Source organism: Melitaea cinxia, chromosome 17 (genome assembly GCF_905220565.1).
Source record: "Melitaea cinxia chromosome 17, ilMelCinx1.1, whole genome shotgun sequence".
NCBI classification, from domain to species: Eukaryota; Metazoa; Arthropoda; class Insecta; order Lepidoptera; family Nymphalidae; genus Melitaea; species Melitaea cinxia.
Window position 1 is genome coordinate 6,910,470 of NC_059410.1, and position 13,499 is coordinate 6,923,968.

Below are 13,499 nucleotides of genomic sequence, written 5' to 3' on the forward strand. Positions count from 1 at the left end.
GGTAAACTTACTGTTTGATCACTTAGGTTGATACGAATAACTTTATGTCCAGATGCTTTAGCTAAAGCTGTAACCAGACTAGTTTTTCCGACTCCTGGATTCCCTTCCAAAAGAATAGCCTTATTTAATTGCAAGCCTCGTAATAAACGCAGAGCGTTAGATCCAGTGGTTGGGGCAGTAAATGTAAATGGTTGCCTATCGTCTACGTTTTTATGAGGCCCACATTCGATGAAAAATGGTTTTATGCCGAACTTAGAATCATTTTCTTCAGCTTTAAGCATTAACTTCTTGTTACTTAATACATCTCTTAAAGTGTCCAAATTTTCATTACCGAAAGTTTTAATTTGATTAAGTAAGAACTCTATAGCATTTTTCCGTAAAAGAGTTAACGTTTCTGAATCGATATGGCCAGTTAATGTTGTGCCAAAGCAATCTAAAAACGTCATACAAGCGCCGTGGACGTATGCTTCACACACGTCTAATAGACCTTTAGTTACTGTTACATTAATAAATTGAACCCATGACAGTAAGTCGCGTATACTGAATGGGAATTTGTTTGTTACTTCTGAACTCTTTAACCACTCTGTAAAGTCCAAAATGCAACTGCCTATACCTGAACTGCAATCTTCTTGGTTTCCTAATGCAACACCTTTACCAACACTTTTTTCGAGTACTTTTAGTAAATCTTCTCTAGAGCTTACATGATCACACCATATTTCTGTAAACCGATTACGTAGAGCTGGCGACAGCTCTTTTTTACCAAAATCGCCTCCTGGATTCATAGTACCAATGAAATGAAAATTGTCAGTCGCAGATATTATCACGATATCTGAACTGTCTTCCATACCTCGTTCTGAAAGAACGAGTTGTCTTTCTGGTTCAAGAAGAGAATTAAGTCTTTCCAAAACACTATCATCAGCTAAAGATATTTCATCGGCCAAAAACAAATGGCCATTTTCCATAGCTTTTATTAAAGGTCCGTCTACCCATTCAAATAATCTACCATCATTTTTATATTGCCGTACTGGACGCAGTCCGCCCAGAAAATCAGAACTTTCTGTATGCATGTGACAATTTACAGAAAGTAGTTGTCTCTGACTTAGTGCTGCCAAAACTTGACAAATCGTAGTTTTGCCACACCCTGTTTCTCCAACTAATAACACTGGTTCGTTATAAATAAAAGCTTTTGCTATCAAAACCGCTAATCTTCTCATATTAAACGTCCACACAATATGTGAAAATTCAGCAAGTTGATTATTAAGAAGCATTTCTAAAATAGGTTTAGTTACAGGAGAAGTAGATGGATGTAGACTAAAAAGATTATCCGGATTTACTTTCCTCTTTATATGTTTCTCAATAACTTCTTCAATGATGTTTCTTTCATCTGTCTGACGTACTTTACCAGCCAGAATAAGATAACCCTCATCGGCTATATGTTGGTCCCAATCATAAAACTTTTCTGTTGTTAATGCATCTTTCGAAGCGTGTTTATATCTCTGACCCCACCTAAATAAATCTCTTAACGTTATAAAACCATCTTTGCCTTGAACAGCAGCAGAACCCCGTCTTCTAACCTGTAACTCTGCCATCACTTGAATCATCTTTTTACTGTATGTCGGAGGAATATGACATCTTTGATGCAAAATAGTTTCTAATTCTTTTCTTGGTATTTCGTCAAAATGAAGCTCAACAAAACGATTTCTAAAAGCTCTAGACAACATTTTTCTACCACCATACAAACCGGGAGGATTCTGTGTTGCGAAAAGCATAAAGTTAGGATCAGCTCTGACAACTTGCTGCGTTTCAGGAATGAATAATTCACGGTTATCATCTAGAACACGATTTAGCGCTTCTAACACATCACTTGGGGCTAAATTTAATTCATCGAGAATTATCCAATATCCTTTCCTCATTGCTTCAACTAGAACACCTTCCTTAAAAACTAAATTGCCACTAGAATCTGTTGCATATGAACCTATGTACTCTTGTAGATCTGTGTGCTCATGATTATTTATCCTGACACAGTAGTTGCCCGAAGCTTTGGCAATGTAAGTGATAAGGGATGTCTTTCCAACAGAAGTATCACCTTGAAGTAAAATAGGCAACCTGCCCAAAGATATGATGCGGGCAATATCCCGTAGATTCTTGCGTACAGTGGGGGTCAGTATATAGCCGTCAGGAACATTTATTTCTAGTTTTCCTTGAGGAATCCAATGCCCTTCAAAGAGTAAGTAGTTTTGACCTTCTACCCTTGGTTCTGGAATCGATTGCTTGAGCACTGAATTTACATTCTTCTTTCCTATAACAGCCCTAAAAGTAATATTTAAAATTTAAAAATGCTGTTCTTATAATAACTTATTACTGTGTATATTCTCGTACTTTGCGTAGTCAGAAACTTATTATTACAATACTTACTTGGCAATCATAGCCTCGACTTTTGGATGAGATGATCTATCTAATTGTGTAAGAAATGAAAGACAAAAGGCCTCATAAAGAGACCTAGCTATTGTGCCACACTTAGCTTTAGCTGCAGCCGAAAGAGCTCTACAAAGCGTTCTCAAAGAATAATGCGGTGCGTTACCTGCAAAAAGTAAAAAGAAATAATTAAAAATCTACAGCAAGTAAAGCGAATTACGAAATGACTTATAAATTAAAAAATCTTAGAATTTAAACATAAGGGAGTTAAGGGCGTGATATTATAACAAGGAAATAAAAGCTACAAAAAAAAAATAGCTTTTAATTAAGTTTGAACTTTGTGTCCCTTTATAAAGAATAACTTAAGGACACACAGCTTCTGTCAAGCAATATAATAAAAGCTTAGATTATCGAAACGTATTATATCTATACCTGCTCCATCGACTAGATTCAGTTTGGCTTCTTTTTTTATAGAGGCATAAAAATTATAAATTGCTTCTAAAATTACTCCACTTAAATTCATGTGATACAAGTAATCACCTATAAGCAACATTAAGTCATTTCTTTCAGTAAGTTCATCAATGAAAAATTCTGTAAATCTGTTTCGCAAGCCTACTGGAAGGTCTTTTTTTCCAACATCTGTAGCCGGGTTCATACACGCAAACAGTGTGAAATCAGGATGCCTTTTAATAGGAACTTTGTCACCTTTCTCAAGTAATTCTATACTCTCATTTTTATCTTCCAATAACCCAGCAAGGCATTCCAATATTTCTGCTGATGCTAAATTTATTTCATCGAGCAACACCCAATAACCGTGTTGCATAGCTTTTACGAGAGAGCCTTCGATAAACGCAAATGTCAATCTCGTGGCGGCCTTTACTTGTTGCTCCAATTTCATTAGTTTATGTCCAAAAGCTAACCAAACTTTTAACTTATCTTCTTTTTTCTCATTTGTCAAACGGATCACTGCTGCTTTATGGCTTTGTTTCATTAAAGTTAACAATGCAGTCCAATTTTCCGTATCATAACATGTCTCTATATGATTTAGAAACTTTCTATTCTTTTCTACATTATAAAAACCTTTGAACATATCTACGAATTCCGTTTTTATCGGCCGTATAACATACTTGAGATCTACAGGTTTGTAGCCTCCAAGTAAGTCAGCTGAGTCTGACTGTTGGTTCATATTTATAACCACAAGTTTATGACCTGTTTGTCTAGCCAAGTATTGTATTGATGACGTTTTACCAGTACCAGTTTCTCCTACTAGAAGAACTGGCTCGTTTGATGTTACACAACACGCGATTTTTTCTAGTAAGCAGGCAGATTGGCGCGTAAACGAAAATACAACTTCTTTATTATTAAAATCAATCTGGTCCAAACGTTTTTCAACTCGAGGAACTTTAGATCTTCCTACTTCTAATGAATTAGGATGTAGTGATACATTTGGTTTATAATGTTTGCAGTAAAATTCTGACTTCGTTTCAACAATGCCCAAACATGTTCCGACTTTCTTTGACAATGCTAATCTATGTTCTGGTGAAGATATTGAACAAGTGAAAATATCTAAAGCGTCTTGAAGTACTTTAAGAGCAGAATCGGGACTTGAAACATTGAAACCTACAACCGATCTAGCACACCATTTCATTAGATCTCTTGTAGATATCAGTCTTGAACCTCTCATTACAACTACATTTGTTTCTTTTTCACTGGTATCGGTGGCTTGTAAAGAAGCGTCATGGCTGCCTACCGAAAACATTAAAAATACTTCTATCATCCTTGAACAAATCGTTGTAAGACTGGGATACTTGATTTGTATAATTTCAGCTAATTCTGATTGAGATAACGGTTCAACATTTATTTGAGTCAAATGCTTTTGCAGGAGTGTACTCGAATTAGACATTTTCTTTTGAAATCCGTAATTCGTGACTATAGTCCTGAAATAATAAAAAAAAAAGTAAATAAGGAATGTTATCAACAGATAATTTTATTTTTCGTTATTGTAGGCGTATATATACATACCTCTGCGTGACAAATAATTGAAAACCTGGTGTTACTGGTAAAGCATCTCTATAGCCAGGTACACAAAGAGTGTTTCTTTCTAACAAGGAACTTAATGTGGAAGCTACATCCAAAGCTGCACAGTCAATGTCCTCCAATAACAGCCAGTGCCCATTTTGTACTGCCTAAAATAAAATATATAAAAAATGAGCCAATGACTGTTTTAAATAATAAGCACATGTACTAAATTAACTTTTTCTTATTCCAAAAATAAATAATAAAAATCTTTATTTTTCGTATTCTCGAAGTTATAAGACGCATCTTTTTGCATAAACTCACATAATGGGTGTTTATTAAGGCCATATTAAAATGTATATTAGTTACTCATCTATATGGTAAAGGATCCAAACCTAAGTCGATCTTCACCGAGATGATAATAGAATGAAACATACTTTATAATAAATTTAGTATATTTGATATTATATATTAAAAATGTGTTGCCTAACAAATTCCTGACTATTATTAATTATTTAAAAAAAAATGAACATTGACACATCAAGATACACATAAATAAAAGTTATTATTTAAATGTAATATTAAAAAGGTTTTTCTAAAATTCATCTTCTAAATTGGAAGTTCGGCTCATTCTTTTTTTTTTTAATTTCAAATTAACATTCACGGGCTCAAAATGCCCAATGCCTTTTGTTACACATGCATTATAATACCACAGGTGATTTATCATTACAACTGCAAATCGAAAGTCCCGTGACTGCCTAGTAAGCCTGGTCTGACACTGACGGTTTTTTATGTTAATTGTTTCAAATGTACACATACATTACATACTTACACATATGCACTTATAAAGTAGTGCGGCTCATTTGAAATAGTCTGTTGGAAAATAGTTCTGACAGTTAAATATTTGCACAACCATTCTCTATGAATTCTAATACAGAAATTGATTAAACTGTAATGGCTCAACAGGATAACATTTTAGACTTGGTTATGATAACATCTATATACAATATACAATCAGAAATAAAGATACTTAAAATGTTCTGAATTTACCTCAGTAAGTACTCCTGGTGCCCATACAAATTCACCGGGAACATCAGTACATTGATGAGAGCCTAGCAACATCCGAGAGTCAGTTTGATCACCGAGCTGGACTTTTTTAAATGCTACTCCTTTACGACCGGTTATAGCTGCCAAATGTTCTACTAGAGAAGTTTTGCCTGAACCAACTGGGCCCATTAATGAAAGAGCTTTGCCTGTAAAAAAAATTAAATGTGAATTTTTATTTAATAAACTAGCTGTGCCCCGTGGTTTCACTCGCGTTATTTTCAGGTAAAAACTTATTAAAATATTATACAGCATAGTCTTCCTCAGAAAGTGGACCTCCCAAAACAAAAAGAATTTTTCAATTCAAACCAGTTGTTCCTGAGATTAAGGAATTGAAACAAACAAATAAAGAAACATACAGACTCTTCAGTTTTATACTATTAGTATAGGTGTGTGACATAATCATGACTTCACATCACTACCAAATTTTCAAAGTTAAAATTAACTAGATAACCCACATAAAAACAAAAAAGTAGTAACCAGAAGCAGACAAGTCATAGCCGAAAATGGCAAGGTCTGTATTTACACATATAACAAACTATATCCATAGATAACAACTATATATACATATATAAAATGATGTACTGGTAAAACATTTAAGTATTAAAAAAAATTACACACCTGACGCCACAGCTAAAGCCAAACTCCTCAAATTTTTTAAAGTTGACTTAACAGGGACTAAGTGATGAGATTGAACATAATTCTTATCATATATTGGTAACAATATGCCATCAATATTGACGACATTGGTTGAATTTACATTAAGGGCATTTAAATTCCCATCTATTATATATGTTTCTTTTACAAGAGGTATATTTTTTATTTCATCCTGTTCGGTAAGGATTAAATTTTTTGCTAATGTTTTTGATTGTGCCTCTGTCATGTTTGTTATAATGACCATACATTCTTTCACCATCCTGAAATAATTGTAGTTTTACTATAAAAGGCCACTTTCTATATAAATATATATTATAATAAATATTAAGTATAAGTATCGTATTATTTGTATCTACGTGTGTATACATTATTATGTATGTGTGCATTTATATATGGTATAATTATGTATTTATTATATATTATATGTTTATTCTCAATATGTTTAGATTGTACATGCTCATTTTACGACTGTTTTATAAGTTTCCTGTGGCAGGACTACTGGAAGAGAATCCATCATGGGATAAGTAGTGCCTTTGTACCAGCATTGTTTATAAGAGCTATTTCCTTTTGCTATCCTAGTGAACATAAATTGTTAAATAAATAAATAAATATAAATGATTAGCTGAAATATGATTATATAAGGTATTCGCATCCTAATTACGATTCTTCAAATGGAGGGTTCTGTAGGTGTAATAGATCAAGTTCCATATGAAAAAAAATAGTCCTAATACATTTTTAAATTTGACTTTCTTTAAATAAACAAGCTGCTTTGATAGACCTTCCCGCATGATACCTTTCGTGAGCAAATAAATAATAACGGCTACAATTTATAATGAAAAATATTCTACAAGAAAAAGAGTTCGTTTCTAGATGCAATTTTTTTGTTGGATGATACTTCTAGTATTAAATTTCACGTTATCGATATTTTTAAAGCCAAAAAAAATAATATTGGACGGTTATGCAGCAGTATGTTGCCAGAGTAGCTCGTATTTTAAGACAGAGTAAAATTTAAGAAAGGGTAGTTAAGAATCTAACGAGATTTAGTTTTTATATGAAACGTAATCTATAACACCAACAGGACCCATTGAAGAAACGTACTTATGAGTCAAACATCCTGTTTATTCATGCACAAGTAACTTCCGAAGAATTACACCAAATTAGATAAAAAAATTCTTGTAGTTGTTATTGTCACAATAAGGTTAAATAAAAGAAAATAAAAACAACTATATATTCAGTAATAAAATAAATTCATGTTCATAGTTTGACAGGTAAATGTAAAATATACAAATGACTTGAAGAAATCTGAAATTCCCAGTATCAAGATCCCAGATTTGTAACATAATAATATAAAAAAATATATATTTACCATCGTATTTCAGCATTGTCATGATTACTAAAATTGACAAGAAACTTTGTCCAGTCCCATTTCATTGACAGCTCATTGGGCAATTTACTGAGTAGTGTATAAGAACATGATACTATGTGATAGTCTGTTATTTTCTGCCGATAGTCCAGCAGTCTTCGTTTTTTGGGCGCTACATTGTAAGAATCTTCATGATGTATAAACACTTCATATGGAGGTATAGCGTTGATCTCAAAGTATTTTAAGGCATACCTAAAATGAAATTTATAACTTATCGACAAGGTTTTGAATAAAAATTTTGTAGCATAATATTGACTTGATAACAAAATACGAGATAACAAAAATAAAATTACTTGATTCTAGTATTATATGCAAAATTTGTTGTCTAGAAAAGCAAATTATTAGTAAGCCGCCAATTGTACTGAACAATCTAAAACTACCTTACACTATGTTTAATATGTTGTGGTTGTGATGTATACTAACATTAAACATTAACATTGAGATGTGATTATATGTATGTATGTATGTATGTAATTTCTTTAAGCATTTTAAAATAATTTAATATTAATTAACTAATATAAACACATAACTGTATGTTTAATTGTTATTAGATACAAGTTTATTAAGCTTACACATAGTTTTTTTTTGCTTGTTTTTTAAAATTCAAATACAGTACTGTGTGTTTGGGTACAGACATGCTTAAATTTTTTTTTACCATTTCATTATACATTAATAAATTTCTTTCATTACTTACTGTAAAATGTCAGGGTGGTCACTTAGGAGAGCCAAAATTATGGAAAATTCCAAATGATGAGTTTTTTCTAAATCCGTACACTGATCGTAGTTAGTACTTGAAAACACAGGTTTTAATTGAATCTTACGGGTAACCAGAGCCAAGAGTATGTTTGAGAGGTACTTCTTGAATAAATGTGCATCTTCAAAATTTAGAATGAACTCCGACAATTCATCTATCACCACGTCGACTTGGGTTATATCATTTTTTATCAACTCCTAAAAAAATAAAAATAGAATTATAACTTATTATTTGCTCTTCACTTAAGTCTTTCTACAACATCAAATGAAAAATAAATAATATTATTAATAAAAAGTAATAATATTGTGTAAACAAAATATATAATATAACACAATATTTACTAACCACAACATGTTGACAGGTTTTTTTTAGGTCCGAATTTTTGGCTTCTAACTCAATATTCTTGAGAGACATTAAAATTTTATCACTCATTTTCGTGACCTCTCAAGACAGGTCCAATATACAAATAATTACTTTAACAGTAAAGGTATTAATAATGAAAACATTGTCGCCGGTAAAATAGCGTGCCCTTCACGTGGGGATAATTTACAAATAAGTGACATTGACGTTATAACGTCATTTTTGACAGCGTATAAAGTTACATCTAGAAATGGATGGATAATGCACCATATCATTGCCAAACCATTGCACTCAAATAAAAAAAATAAAGCACCCACAATGAGCAACTTAAAAGCAGAAATGGCTTTCAAATAATAGTATTCCATTTGAAGATTACTGGATAAAACCACAGTTGTACGAATTAATAAAAAACACAAAGAGAACCAGTTTATGAATTCGACTATTTATTAAATCAACATGGGCATGATGATGGGTCGTGCGCTTACCTCCTTATCATTTTGATTTGAATCCCATCGAAAAAATATGGGCTACAGTCAATAGACGTGTTGCAGAAAAAAATGTAAGTCAAGCTACAAGTGAAATATCCTCAATAACTGAAGCAGCGTTTAGTATTATAACTACGGAGGAATGGATCAATCTGTGTCAACACGCGGAAAAAATGGAAGACCAATATTTCGAATCTGAAAGGCTTTTGGATATAGAATTGGACTATAATTGATCCTTCAAGTGACGATGGAAGCTCAGACTCTTCGGACGATGAAATAAGTGAAGATTCAGAAAATGATACAATGGAAGGCATTCAACCACTTGAGGACCACACTTATGCAAAATTTAAAAGTAGCGCTAGATGCCTAATAAACAATTTTGAAAAATATTGTCTGTTGTTTTTATTATTAATTGGAGTAAAAAATAGATTCATAATTCTCAATATTCTTCTCTTCATTATTATTTTGAATTATCATTTGGTCGTAGTTCACTTGATTTAGCTAATTATATTTTTTCCTTATTTCCCATTCATGTCTATGATGGGAAAGCAATTTACCATAACTGGCGACACTAGCTACGCCACCAGTCGCGCGCAGACTTAAGGACGCTATCACATTTTTCACTCGCTCAAGTTTAGGTATTTAAATCGCAACACAATAACATTACGCGTACGCACACATTGATACCGCTATCTGCTCGATTTTGTACCGACGTAACTAATCTTGGTACTTGAAAGTATTAATTTTTAATTTTACTGGTATTGATTAGTAAATTTAGTTGTAAGTTTAAAGTCGAACTTGGTAACTGTTACTAAGTACCTACTATTCACGGAACCTCTCCCCTACTCTGTTTATGACGATGTCTTAAGGCGTCAGGGTATTTACTACTCGTTCGTCGTACTATACAATAAAATATAATAGATAATAATACGCTTATTTTTATAATTCAAAATCACATACAATTTTAAGTTATATTATTATAGTTTTAACATTATAATAATATAAACATAACATATTTTACGTAAACAATCTATACAAATAAATAAAATTGGAGTGTCCTTTAGTTATATTAAAATACTGCTTTTTGCTAAATGCATACGGATGTATACACGGTCCATATACCAAAATAATATTTTTCCAATTTTTGTCTGTCTGTCTGTCGGTATGTTCCGGCTAATCTCTGAAACGGGTGGACCGATTTTGACGGTACTTTCACTGGGATATATCTTATGCAATAAGGAGTAACATAGGCTGCTTCTATTTTAGAAATTTATTTATTTTATAACTCTGCAAACGGAACAATGATGATGATGATGAATGTAAATTTAAAATAAAATAATTTTTAACAAAAAAAAAAAAAAAATTGACTTCAAACAGGAAACTTCTTCAATATTATAAAATATTTATTTAATCATTTCTGATTAACTAAATCAAAATACGAATTACTTTGTACTAAGTAAGTTTATTTTTCACTTTTTAGTTTCCTGTTAGAAGTCGGTTTTTTTTTGTTAAAAATTATTTTATTTTACAATTTTTAGTGATGGGTAGACCTAACAAGGATGCTTTTTCTCTTATGTCGGGGGTCCGGAAACATAGACAATACACAAGCACAAACACCCAGATCATGACAAACATCTTATATGGCCAATACAAATGTCTGTCCTGCGCGGAGATTGAACCCACTAACGCCAGCGCAACAGCCAGTGCTGTGACCGCTGCGCTAACGCGTCGACATACTATGAGTAAAGTTCGCTATCAGGTGCACGTAATAACAACCGGGACTGACAGCCTACCGTGTTCTCCGAGGCTAGGTTGGGAGAACCACAAGGATTAACAACTAGATTGAAAATAAATATTTGTATAAACATAAATATCCACTCCAAGCGGGAATTGAACCCGCGACCGTCAGTGTTTAGGCGCCGCCGACGCGGCACATGCACCATTATATCAAAGCGGTCGTCAAACAGCAAAAGGTAACTGCTATAAATTGTTGAGAAATTCCCTCGAGTGTTTATGGGCTCCATCATCAAACCTGGTCCTGTGACACAGATGACCACACAGCAGGTAATTCCTCGAATATCTTTCGTCTCCATCATCAGACTGTAATACACTTGTAACTCATATAGGTGCAAAGTTCTCATCGATAGAAACGAATTAAGTTCAAACAGCAGGTAATTGCTATAAATCGTTAAAGAGTTCCCTCGACTATCTTTTGTCTCCATCATCAGACTGTAATGGCACTTATAACTAATACAGGTGCAAAGTTCTCATCAATAGAAACGAATTAAGATCAAAAAGCAGGTAATTGCTATAAATTGTTGAAGAGTTCCCTCGACTATCTTTCTTCTCCATCATCAATCAGATCGACTCCAGACCTTTATTAAATAGTAGTGCTTTATAGTACTTAATGAAAACATGATTAAATTTACTAGTCACCCGTACGATTTTTGAAAGTTTCCCTCGATTTCTCTGGGATCCCATCATCAGATCCTAGTTTCCTTATCATAGTACCAAACTAGGGATATCTCCTTCCCAACAAAAAAAGAATTATCAAAATCGGTTCATAAACGAAAAAGTTATTTCCGAACATACATTAAAATATATATATATATATATATATATATAACGGTCGAATTGAGTAACCTCCTCCTTTTTTTGAAGTCGGTTGAAAAGAAGACAAATTGTAAAGATTACTTATTATTATTGATTATTATATATAAACCAGATGCATAGCAAAGACAATCGATTGTGAAGTATCAATTTCGTCCAAGCACAGTACACACAAAAAACTCATTTTTTACGTAATTATTACTTGCGCTGAAGCGATACAGCCGTGCTTCCATGAGCGCGTTTCGGCGCGGAATGACGAACGACGATGGTTCACTTGTAAAAAATGTATGAAGAAATTTGAGAGCGTTTCTTATTTTTCTCATAAATGGAAATATTATTTATTTTTATATAAAATATCTAGCGCTACGCATAGAGGACTAAATAAGCAACAATTTCTTAGTGTATTTATTTTTCTTAGTGCAGTGTATTTAGGCTATAATGGTTCCAATTCAGACCCGTCTTTTTTTAATTTTTTGCGATTTCTGTGATGGTTAAACTGTATTTGTGTGAAAAGTTTGTATGGGGCTATAGAATTTTTATGGTCTCACTCGGAGATGAATATATTATCTTTCATTTGAAACCAAGATATCCTCTCAGGGTGACTCCTAATTAATTAAAATGGTACGTGAAAAACACTGATATTTGTAGAAAAATGTGATAGCGTCCTTAACTGGCGCGCACTATACATATTACAGAGTCTTACAAACTTCCGTTATAGTAGCTTACTAATCTCATATTTTGTTACAAAAAATCGTAAACTTATTGGTAGCCACTGATATGTGCACAGAAGGGTGACAATACGATTTCAAAATGTAAGTAGGATGACAAACATGTATAATATTGTGTATTTTTTTAAATTTTTATCTGCTTCATTTTATAAAAGTTTAGTATTTTAGGGGCCAGTCCTTTGTCACACACTACAACATCACCATGCATAGCGTTGTCCCGTCTCGTTTCAAAGTACGTCATGAGGCTGCACACCTCGCGGTTATGCATGGTGTTAACATGCCTCGCTAGCACACTTTCGCGGGATGTACAGTCTCATGACCGACGACTTGGGGTGATGCGCGCGATGGTTCATCATAGTTGTGCGGACTCTTCTATCCAGGGCGTCAAGTTCAGTCTGAGTCCATCTGAGTATGCCAAGAGAAGAAGAGAGAGAGAGAAGGTGTACAAGAGAGTTGGCATGACCCATGCGTTATAGGCTCGGACCCTGTCGGCACCTGACAAATAGCTCCGAAGAACTTTTGTCAGCCGTCCAAAAAAGACTTCGCAAACTGCCTGTTTCATGTCCATCTACCTAACCCCTATGCACTGTGACATACCCAGATACCGGTAAGATGCAGCTTAGGAAAGGGTCTTGAAGGATGCTATTTCGAGACTACAAATTGAGTCAACTGACCCCTGTCCACATACACGACCGCACACTTATCCACTCCAAGTTGCAGCATCAAAAAATACCTACATATGAAAGGTAACGCCATCTTTTAGGAAAGAAGAATGCCCATTTTTCACCTGACTATGTATAGAAATAAAATAAATCTTAAAATTCAGTTTATTTAATTGTTTATTAATTACGCTTATCACAATGTTAAAAGAAACGCAGGAAAAAAATATTTTGTAATATTTCTATAAACTTATTCTACGTCAAGGGTTAACGTATTAACATGTTTTG

The 13,499-nt window shown here is 33.3% G+C and overlaps 1 protein-coding gene across 1 annotated transcript in view; it reads right to left on the bottom strand.

Moving 5' to 3' along the window:
* Window positions 1-8,801, bottom strand: part of LOC123661833 (midasin) — a 41,259-nt gene extending 32,458 nt beyond the window's left edge. The window contains exons 1-9 of the mRNA XM_045596773.1: window positions 8,715-8,801; window positions 8,310-8,566; window positions 7,559-7,807; window positions 6,157-6,452; window positions 5,482-5,684; window positions 4,438-4,601; window positions 2,848-4,352; window positions 2,416-2,581; window positions 12-2,310 (exon numbers count right to left, since the gene is read on the bottom strand). Of these exons, the coding sequence (XP_045452729.1) occupies window positions 12-2,310; window positions 2,416-2,581; window positions 2,848-4,352; window positions 4,438-4,601; window positions 5,482-5,684; window positions 6,157-6,452; window positions 7,559-7,807; window positions 8,310-8,566; window positions 8,715-8,801 (5,226 nt within the window). The remainder of the gene's footprint in view (window positions 1-11; window positions 2,311-2,415; window positions 2,582-2,847; window positions 4,353-4,437; window positions 4,602-5,481; window positions 5,685-6,156; window positions 6,453-7,558; window positions 7,808-8,309; window positions 8,567-8,714) is intronic.
* Window positions 8,802-13,499: the final 4,698 nt, after the last annotated feature.